The sequence below is a fragment of the Geotrypetes seraphini genome, chromosome 10 (assembly GCF_902459505.1).
Source record: "Geotrypetes seraphini chromosome 10, aGeoSer1.1, whole genome shotgun sequence".
Lineage (NCBI taxonomy): Eukaryota > Metazoa > Chordata > Amphibia > Gymnophiona > Dermophiidae > Geotrypetes > Geotrypetes seraphini.
Window position 1 is genome coordinate 33705837 of NC_047093.1, and position 11172 is coordinate 33717008.

The following is an 11172-nucleotide window of genomic DNA, read 5'->3' on the forward strand; positions in this document are numbered from 1 at the left end:
GGGGTAGAGAGAGGGAAACAGACACTGAATGGAAGTGTTGGGGAGAGGAAGGACAGCTGCTGAATGGAAGTGTGAGGGAAAGGGGAGCAGATGCTGGAAGGAAGTGGGGAGGAGAAAGAAAAAAAGGGCACATGCAGGATTGAGGGAAGAGGATAGAGTTAGTTACTGGAAGGGGTAAGGGAAAGAGGTGGCAAGCTATAGGTAGATACAGTGAAAGAGGGAAATTGAGGACTGAATAGTAAAAAAAGAATTTAGACAGAGGCAGAAAATAAATTGAGAAGGAAGACCAGGGAAGAACAGGAGGAAGGGCGCGGAGAGGGAGATGCCAGAGCAGGGGAGAAGGAGAGGAGACAGATACCAGACTAATGGGGGTGAAAGGAGAGATGGAAGGGGGAGGCATACAGTTTCTGGAAGGGGCATAGAAGGAGAGAAGATGCCATATAGGGACAGAGAGATGGCAGACAGTGGATGGAAGGAAGAGAGTAACAAGATGAGGAAAGCAGAAACCAGAGAAGACAAAGGTAGAACAAAAATTTTCTATTTATTTATTGCTTTAGGAGACGTGTCACTGTTTCTGTGGTATTGCATTGTATGCAGAGACCAGCTTCTTGCTGGTTCAATTTAACCTTTGTCTATGTATTTCTATTTTATCCCCCCTTTTACAAAACTGTGGAGCATTTTTTAGCGCCAGCCGTGGTGGCAGCAGCTCTGATGCTCAGAATTCTATGAGCGTCAGAGCTGTTACCACCGTGGCTAAAATCCACACTACAGTTTTGTAAAAGGGGGAGGGGTAAGTTTGTGATGACCCTCCATATTAGGCGAAGGTGTTTTCTGTGTTCTGTGTGTTCGAAAGGCATGGTTTTCTGTTAGGATTGACTGCAGAATTGATCTGTACTAGTCTGGCTTGTTTAGTTTTACAATGGGTGTATTGCTGTTGTACTTCTCACTGCAGTATGTAAGATGCTGCCTTTTCCTAGGTACTCATGTGTGACATGTGGCTTGTTACTAAAAATCATGTTTTTCGTACAGATAGGGGGTGCCAAAAAATGATGGGCCCCGGGTGTCACACATGCTAGGTACGCCACTGGCCCTGAGTTATGGTGCGCTGGTTCCCGGATGGTTAAAGTTTAAGACCAGGAGTTCGTGAACAGTAGTGTCTTTACTGCTTTCCGGAAGGGCAATAGGTTGTCAATTTCCCTGATAGTAGGAGGGAGTTGGTTCCATAGTTTAGGCGTGCTGTAGGAGTGCGATCACTTCCGGGCTGCTTCCAGGTGGAAGCGTTTTGCTGGAGGGTTGGACAGCCTGACTTCAAGTTACGATCGGAGGGGCCCCCAAGGGTGGTAGATTGGGAGCTTCCTTGCTATCATGGCTGAAGCTTTAAAGCAATGACTGTCTCCTGTCCTTCTAAGAAAAGCACAAGGAAACCAGTTCATTAACTACCATTCCAATGTTCTCAGCCTAATCTTCAGTGGATTTGCCTTCATTCAGTCAGTCCCTCATCATTTCCCAGTCTCTGATTTGTGGACAGATGCTGAATAATTCATAATTGGACCCTATATCTGAATGAATCACTTAATTGAAAGGAAGTGCCACTTGAACTTTAAAAATTCATGTTAACAGATCGGTAATTTGTCCAGTATAAGGCTTTATTTTACTGTATCCATTTGTTTTTCTTCCTGATTCTAGGATTTCTGCACATCTCTTTCCTCAGCATTACTCAACACTACAGAAGACGTGACTACGCCTTTCTCTTTGCTAGTCAACGGCACATATCTCATCTGGCCATCGCATGGGAGCAGTCCTCCATCTTGGCCTCCAAAGAGTTCCATGCAGGCATGGGTTTCTGAGGCCGGGCAGTCATGTACTGAGACCTGCCGAGAACATGGACTCATTTGCGAGCCAGCATTCTTTGGGCTGATCAACAAAAGGAGAGTGTTTGAGCAGTAAGTTTCCACGCAGAGGATTTACCTCCATGACATCCTTTTCAATTAAAAAGTAAATATGACATTGGCACATACGCAAGATGATTCACACGGTTGCAAATTTGCAATGTCCTTTCCCAGAAAAGCTTACAATCAGAATATGAAGATGGGAAAGTGGAAGTGGAATAGGTTTTTCAAGTCATAGAAAATCAGTGTTGAAAAGCTCTTTAAGCATCTGAGATATCTGAGCAAAGTCACTCTGTTATCTTTATTTGAATATTCTGTCCTGAATGTTTGATTAAATTTACCCACAAAAGTTTAGACACATGCGAAAGAGAGAGGGGATTTTAAATGGGTAAATCTTTTGGAATGACTGAGATCTCCAGGACTGTAGCCTTCTATCTAATCACATGGGGCATCCCATTCCAACTGATGAAAAGCTGGTTGCAAGGAAACCAGACGTAGGGCTCCTTTTATCAAGGTGCGGTAGGCGGTTAACGCTCGGAATACCGCGCGTTCAACCGCCTGCCGCGCTAGTCGCTAATGCCTCCATTGACGAGGCGTTAGTTTTTTGGCGTGCTGCGGGGGTTAGCGAATGATGAAATGTCCGACGCGCTAACCCACGTAGCGCACCTTGATAAAAGGAGCCCATAGTGTGAAAAAAAAAAAAAAAAATGGCAGAACAGTATTAATTATAGAGGTGTCAGGTGCCAAGCAAGAAATGCAGTCAGAGAGGAAGAAAATGTAGAAGAAAGATACAGGAATACCATATTACTCATTAAACTAAACTAAACCTTAGGTTTATATACCGCATCATCTCCACAATCGTAGAGCTCAGCACGGTTTACAGGAGTTGAGAGAGAAAGGAACTCCAATGAAGGTTAAAGGGTATAGAGAAGGATGTTTGGGGGGCTTACAATGCTAAAGATGGGGTAAGTATTACATTTTTGAAAACAGACAGGTTTTCAGATGTTTGCAGCAGAGTTGGAGAGAGCTCAAGGTTCGGAAGGGAGAGGTAAGGTTGTTCCGGAGCTCACTGAGTCTGAAGGGGAGGGAGGTCCCTAGTTTTCCTGCGCGGGAAATGCCTTTTAATGAAGGAAAGGATAATTTAAGTTTGTGAGTGGGTCTGGTGGTATTAAGATTTAAGGAGTTCCAGGAGAGTGGGATGAAGGGAGGGAGGATGCCGTGGAGAATTTTATATCGGGAGCCACAGGCTTGATAAAAAGGAATTTTCAAGTACACCTGGATAGGTGCCTATACACGTGACACCTTATGAACTCCAGAAGGAAGCTCTCTTTGGCAAGATGCAGGACTACGGTGAGTGTTAGAAGTAAATGTATTTATTTTAAAGATTTCTTAACCGCCTATAACTAGGCGGTTTTACAAAAAAGCAATCATATTAAATAAGAAACATAGCACATATTATACAAATAACAACAGGTCCTTCATATCAGCCATATTCTACAGCACTCAACAGCGTATCAGTACAGAAACATTCATAATCCAGAATAAAAACCCACATTTATTGAAATGCTTCTACAGATAATGTAGTTTTCAGAAGTTTCTTAAACTTCTAAAAATCTACAAGAGCTCTTAGTGGTCCAGTTAACTTATTTCACAGTGATAGAGATAGGAGAGGACCTAGTACTCTCATAGTATGCTGCTGAGAAACCCGTAAGCGATAATCGTATTGCCCCCCTCAGATCGCAATGCTTTGAGTGGCCTATAAAGTGCCATAGCCTGTGACAAATAATATGGGATCCCTTGGTGGATGACCTTGAACCCCAACACTTTTGTCTTAAAAATAATATGTGATCGTACAGGCAGCCAATGAAGTTTTTTTAACCACAGCGTTAAATCTGAGCAACTGAGGTCATACTTCACCTACCTTGGCTTAGGCATGAAGTTCATTTCTCCTATGCACAAAACTAACCCATTCAGAAGGCATTGCCCGCAAGAAGCTAACCACTGTCAGGTATAAGGAAGAAGATCATAGCTGTTGCATCTCCAGACATGTAGCATTTAACGTGTTAAAGAAAAAGAAAATACCTCAATTTATATATCCCAGAAATTATTGAGCTTCAGATGCTTAGTGATGCAGTTTGGAAGTAATGTAGTCACTGATTTTTTTCCAGTGTCCAAATATGGGCACCTTTGAACTTGGTCCACCTTTGAACTTGGTCCAATATGTGAACTTGGTCCACAGTGCCTAAGCAGTATTCTGCAAGTACTTACTTAACTTCCAAAGCATGTATTTGAATTGGGGGCATATGCAAAGGGGAACATGTGTGAGACATAGAGGCACGAAGTCATTTTATAATAGACCTACATGTGAAGGCCAAGTAGATGCCTATTTTCAGGCTATTTTAAAAAGTCATTTAAGCACCTATTTTAGGATGTAAATTCTCTAGTAAACTAATAGTAATTCTCTACTAGATGGAAGCAAGTGTGAATGTTCTTGTGTAAAGAACTCACATGCTCACCTATTTTATATATAACATTGTGTAACTGTGTAACCCAATTTTTATTCCTGGTCAGGTGGCGAGGCATAATCAAAAGATATGTCTAAGTCCGATTCAGACGTATAGAAACATAGAAATATGACGGCAGAAAAGGGCTATAGCCCATCAAGTCTGCCCACTCTACTGACCCATCCCCTTAGTCTATGCCCTAATAACAATTCCTTAACTCAATCTTTGTAGGGATCCGACATAGGCATCCCATTTATTCTTAAAGTCTGGCACGCTGCTTGCCTGGATCACCTGCACTGGAAGCTTGTTCCAATGATCTACCACTCTCTCCGTGAAGAAATACTTTCTGGAATCGCCATGAAATTTCCCGCCTTTGAATTTGAGCGGATGTCCTCTTGTGGCCGAGGGTCCTTTGAGAAAGAAAATATCATCTTCTACCCCTACACGTCCTGTGATGTACTTAAATGTCTCAATCATGTCTCCCCTCTCCCTACGTTCTTCGAGAATGTAGAGCTGTAATTTGTTCAGCCTCTCTTCGTACGAGAGACCCTTGAGCCCTGCAATCTTCCTGGTGGCCATCCGCTGAACCGATTCAATTCTGCGCACATCTTTACAGTAATGTGGCCTCCAGAATTGTACACAGTATTCCAGATGAGGTCTCACCATGGCCCTGTACAACGGCATTATGACCTCAGGCTTCCGGCTGATGAAACTTTTATTGATACAACCCATCATCCGCCTTGCCTTGGATGAAGCCTTCTCCACTTGATTGGCAGCTTTCATGTCTGCACTGATAATTACTCCTAAATCTCGTTCTGCTGATGTCCTAGTTAAAGTTTCTCCATTCAAGGAGTACGTCCTGCATGGATTTCTGCTTCCGAGGTGCATGACCTTGCATTTCTTAGCGTTGAAGTCTAGCTGCCAGGTCGAGGGCCAACTTTCCAATGCAAGCAGGTCCTGCTCCATATTATTCTTCAAATTGCATTCACCTACTATATTACATAGTTTGGCGTCATCTGCGAATAATGTTTTTTTATGGCGCTAGACACCCAAAGTCGGCAGCGGAAAAATGTCGATTCTTTAAAAATACATCTAAAAATTTATTTTTTTTTGGAGAAATCGTTTATCTGGATGTCCAGACTATTGTTTGTCCAGAACGCCAATTTGATGTGCAGTGGTGGAAATAGCACCTTCCAGGGGTCCACCACTGGTTCCCATTAGATGTTGTTTTTCCCCACAGAGAACTCAATCCACTGTGGCCAGTCCCATCTTTGATAGTGCACCTTCATGCCCCTGCTGTCCTAAAGGCAGCTATAGCAGGAAAACTTGGTAAAACCGCCTTGGAGACCCATTAGGAATGCCACTGTTTTGAAGTCCCATCCTTACTCATCATACTTCAAGGTGCCTAGGAAGGTCCTGATGCTCTTATAATCCTCGTTGAGGTGTACTGAGTGAACCAGTGGACGAGACGGGTACTTGTTCCCATTATGGAGCAGCACAGCTTTGATGTTCCTGGACGACCTGTCAATGAAGAGATGCCACTCTTTCGGGTTACAGACAATTCCAATTGCCTCAAACAGACTGGTAACATTGTGGCCGAAGTGAGCCCATCTTGATGGGTGGAAAAAGCATAGTGATCTGCAACTTGAACACTTTCATCCAACAAGTTCCACTTCTGGAGCCTAGACATCAAAAACTCAGCATTGTATTTGGTGAGACAAAAATCTATGATCAAGTTGTTGAGGTCTTTTTTGGTTTGGATAGTAAGGGTTTCTCTCATCAGCTGCACCACTGGTATTGTAAATTGAATCTATAACATCTCCCTCACTCTCTTAAGTTGTTGCTCTCTTCTGAAGATAACTGCTCTCTCTCTGGGGGATTGGGTATGCGGAGCTCAGGGCAATGTAGCACCAAGGTGATAGCAGAAGGGATGTGCGGATATGTGATTGCAGACACATGCTTGCCAATTTAACATTTGGAAGAGCCAACCATGCACTAACCACTAGGCTACTCCTTCACTCCATCTTGTAGGCCCATGTGTTCCCTTCCTTGCTTTCCAGTGCACTGAACTACCTATCTTAGGTAAAGTATTTCAGGTGTTCTTCATAACAAACTGGAGAAACTATTCTTCACTGAACATGTAATTAAGCTCTGGAATTTGTTGCCAGAGAATGTGGTGAAAGCAATTAGCTTAGCAGGGTTTTAAAAAAGATTTGGATAATTTCCTAAAAGTTCATAAGCCATTATTAAGTTAGACTTGGGGAAAATCCACTGCTTATTTCTAGGATAAAAAGCATAAAATTTGTTGTACTCTTTTGGGATCTTGCTGGGTACTTTGGATCTGGATTGGCTACTGTTGAAAACAGGATACTGGGCTTGATGGACCATTGGTATATCCCAGTATGGCAACAATTCTGTTCTTAATACCAATGAATGAGATATCTCATAGGAAAACATGCAGTGGGCTACAGTAACTTGTGAATTCAGGTGTGTAGCCAGAGTTCCATGGTCAGTGCCCTGGAGAGATTATTTGTTCCTCATAATCAAATTAGCAAAATGGGTACCTTTTGTAAGACTGAACAGCAGTTTTTAGACTGCAGGTACCATGCACAGACCCAGCCACTTCTGTGACACTAATGAAAAAGAGATTCATTTTCTCTCTATGACTTCTCCAGGCCCACGTGTTCCCTTCCTCGCTTTCCAGTGCACTGAACGGTAATTCAGGTGTTCTTTATAACGCACCCTGATGGAACTCAACAAATATTTGGACAAATCTGTCAGTCACTCAGAGTTTTCTTGAGCAGCTCAACAACAAATGTGAATTTCTATCAACTATGTACACTGCACATAGCGGAATCACACAGCTAGGCTGAAAACATGACATATATTATATTTCAAGCTAGCTGTTGTTTTCCCCTGGGGCTGTGCCAGAGTGAGGTGGTGGAGAGAGAATGCATTAATGAGGACATGTAACTTGCTTATTTGTTATCAACCAGGAGATGTCTGATTTATACAGATTTTCTCTAATGCTGTAACTTGTTCAAACAATCTGATTTTGGCAGCAAAATTGCTACATTAATTATGCTTTCCAGTTAAGTTCAGCTGCAGGAGCTTTTTATGTCTTTATACAGTATTTATGAATGTGTTCAGCTGATCCTTCATTGGCTACATTGGAGACATCACCTCAGCTCACCATGGAACTAAATTTCTCACACATTGACCTTGTTGAGGGCAAGAATGATCAATTGCACTGCATCTTCCGTTATTTATTTCCAATAACTGATTGCACACACCTCACCAGTTAGCTTGAATAATGAAATACCATTATCAAACTCACCCACCCCATTCTCCCACCCCCCTTAACCCCCGATTCCAATAAAACCCATTAAATTTCATTACCCCTCCTCCAATGCCATGTTGAGAAATGGCTGGCCTTCCTGTGATATTAACCTGCCTCCTCTAGTTCAATTTCATCAGTTCTGTTTTGTTTTCATTTTTAGATACCTTTTATCCATTTGCTCAGCAGAAAACATCAACTTTATGGCAATGGAGTGCAAACTTTGTAAATGGAATCCAAAATCTGATGGGGCTTTTAGATGGGTTAGGCACCAATTACACAGGAAGGCCGTAGGGTTAACATATGGCTCTAGGAAAAGGAGGACGGATTGAGACATCCGGGTTTTACTTCCATTGAAAGCAATGGAAGTAAGGGAGATAGATTGAGACATCTGAGTTTTACTTCCATTGGAAAGAAATGGAAGTAAAACTCGGATGTCTCAATCCATCCTTCTTTTTCTGGAGCTATATGGTAACCCTAAGGAAGGGCAGTGTATCAAACTCAATAAACCATAAACCAAACATGTAAGTAGTGGTTTGATAAAGCCAGATTTTAAGAAGGTATGTTTGGGGCATGGTTTGCCCAGTCCTTGCAAGTAATACAGTTGACTCTCTGTCAACCGGAACTCAATTAACCAGAACTCTCAAGCAACCAGAAAAAAAAAAATCTAAGAAATGCTGTAATACTTTAAATAAAAATGAAAATAAATTTCTGGTGAAAAATTTAAGTGTAAACTTGGCACTCCACACCTGAATATGCCCACGCTTTGCCTACCACATTTCCAGAACAGTTTATGGTATAATATTAGGTAATTAGGCCTATTTTTAATAGTTCTCTCAAGCAACCAGAAACTACATTTATCCGGCATCTATCAATCCCCATGGGTTCCGGTTAACTGAGAGACTACTGTACACGGGTTTCTTAATGTGCAGTCAAATATAGGACGTGTACTTTAAAGAATTTAAATGTCAGCTTGTACACCTGCTCTAAGTCAGTCATAACTTGTCAGCATTTGTTCATTTGGACCCAGGATTTGAAGGATCGATTGAGAGAGAGGAACTGTGCACCTCTCTGTGGCGTAAATTCCAAATGAAAAGCCGAGGTTTTCTTGGCCTAAATGAGGGCGCTTAACTCCAAAACAGGCGCCTACATACCAAACACCCCACAATCCACCCCTAAGCATGCCTACTTTCTAGTAGGCACCTTGTACTAGGCACCTACCTGAAATTTAAGGCAGTTACGAGGTATTAATTGCTCATTAATAATAATAATAATAATTTTATTTTTATATACCGCCTAACCAGCAGTTCATAGCGGTTTACGGAATATTTATTCGGCATACAATAAGTTAGGTACCTAGATTGGCTAGGTGTGACGATCCCTAACTTTAGTGAGGGTGAGAGGTGCACGGGGCAGTGACGCCCCCCCTCCACATGCTCCTTCCCTGCCCCCTCCTGCCGTATGTACGCCGCTTCCCTTCCTCTGGATTTCTGTAATGTTCCTGGAGCGAGCAGCAACCCCTCCCCCCAAGCTGCTGTCGCGCCAGCGTCGGCTCTTCCTCTGATGTCACTTCCTAGGACAGGAAGTGATGTTATAGGAAGAGCCGGTACTGTCACGATAGCAGCTTGGGGGTTGCTGCTCATGCCAGGAACGTTACAGCGGTACAGGGGAAGTGAAGCAGAGCAATGGGGCTGGGAAGGAGTGGGGGGGGGGCAGAGAGGAGGACGGATGCCTGCACCCTCACCAAGACAGCGCCTGGGACGGATTGTTCTCCCTGCCCCTCCCTCACTATGCCACTGTATAGAATATAGGCCAGACATGGGCAACTCCAGTCCTCGAGGGCCGGAATCCAATCGGGTTTTCAGGATTTCCCCAATGAATATGCATGGCATCTATTTGCATGCACTGCTTTCAATGCATATTCATTGGGGAAATCCTAAAAACCCGATTGGATTCCGGCCCTCGAGGACCGGAGTTGCCCACGTCTGATCTAGGCCTATGAGTATACTTTTCCCTGCAAGTAGAATAGGCAACTGTATAAAACCCCCTTTCTATGGGCAAAGCAGTGTTTTCCCAATAGAAATATGTTTGAAAATTGTCCACGTGGTGATGCGTGCATTAACCTGCCAGTCTGTTGCCTCTTTCTCTAGGTTGAACATCCAATGTAACAGTGCGGAGTTCGAAATGAACCACCTTTTTCCAGCGTTTGCTGAAAATAACAAGGAATGCTTCCTCCAGAAGGTTGCTCTATTGTTCAGTTGTGCTGGATACAATTCTAAATATCGACGTCTGTGCCCATGTCGGGACTATCACAAGGGGCAAGTGGCTCTCTGCAGGGACTGCTTATGACTACAAGCCATCCAGTGAACAAGGAAAGAAAAGCGATGCTTTATCCAATTTCCTTTATTTTCTAGAGAATGCATCTTAATGAGTTGAATGCCAAAACCTATTGGCAAGTTTGCCAATCAATAAATCAGAGGATCACTTGAAAATTACATTTCTTGGGATAGATGTCTGTTGGCATCCAAAAACTGAAAGGGCCATGCTACACCTGGCCTCACAAAGATCCTAATGCATTCTTTATGCTTCAGCAAGTGAAACCAAGACAGTGACTAGTACCTATGTTTTCCCATACTTCTTGAAACTGTTTCATAACAGGAAAGAGAAGGTTTGAGTACAGCTGGCACCTACAGGGATTGCATTTTGCAGAATGTGCCATTCTTTCAGTGTCAGTCTCGCCAGCCCGGTTGATTTAAATTCTTTAAAAAGGTGCTGCAAAACCATATGTGTACCACCAATCCATCAATGCAATTTGTACCCACCACCGCCTACACTTTCTACATCATCCTTGGGAACCAATCAATGTGATTGTTATTAGAGAATGACACGGTGGATGTTACCCACAGCTAGCTGCGAGTAACCGTGGGTAACCCGCCAAAACGGTGGAGGGGGATAGGTGCTCACCGCAGGTATGGGGACAAGGCCATCCACCGCTCTTTGGAGCGGTGAATGGCCTTGTCCCCGCAGTTAAGGGAGGGAATGCGCGCGGCCCCCTCCCTCCTTCCTACCTTCCCACCTGACTCTATCTATCTCCCTCTCTCCCCCTTACCTTCGCAGTGTGCTTTAAGGTTTCAGACTTGTTGAAAACTGCCGGAGCGAACGTGCAGTCGCGTGCATGTGTGGGCAGAAGTTTCTCCTCTGACGCAAGTTGCGTCAGAGAAGAAGCTTCCGCCCACACACGCACATGACTGCATGAACACTCCGGCGGCTTTTAACAAATCTGAAACCTTAAAACGCGCCGAGAAGGTACGGGGGGAGGGAGGGAGATGTACTGACCGGGCGAGGGGTGCTGAAGGGCAGTGAAGTGGTGAGAGGGAAGGGTGGATGCTACAGGGATGGGGCGGTGAAGGGGATGGTGGGGATGGGGACTGGGCGGTGAAGG

General features: G+C 43.7%; 1 protein-coding gene across 1 annotated transcript in view; it reads left to right on the forward strand.

The window, feature by feature from the left end:
• The window catches only part of MGAT5B (alpha-1,6-mannosylglycoprotein 6-beta-N-acetylglucosaminyltransferase B), a 327915-nt gene extending 317221 nt beyond the window's left edge, over positions 1-10694 (forward strand). The window contains exons 17-18 of the mRNA XM_033961186.1: positions 1687-1943; positions 9881-10694. Coding sequence (XP_033817077.1) covers positions 1687-1943; positions 9881-10079 — 456 coding nt within the window. The 3' untranslated portion in view covers positions 10080-10694. The remainder of the gene's footprint in view (positions 1-1686; positions 1944-9880) is intronic.
• Positions 10695-11172: the final 478 nt, after the last annotated feature.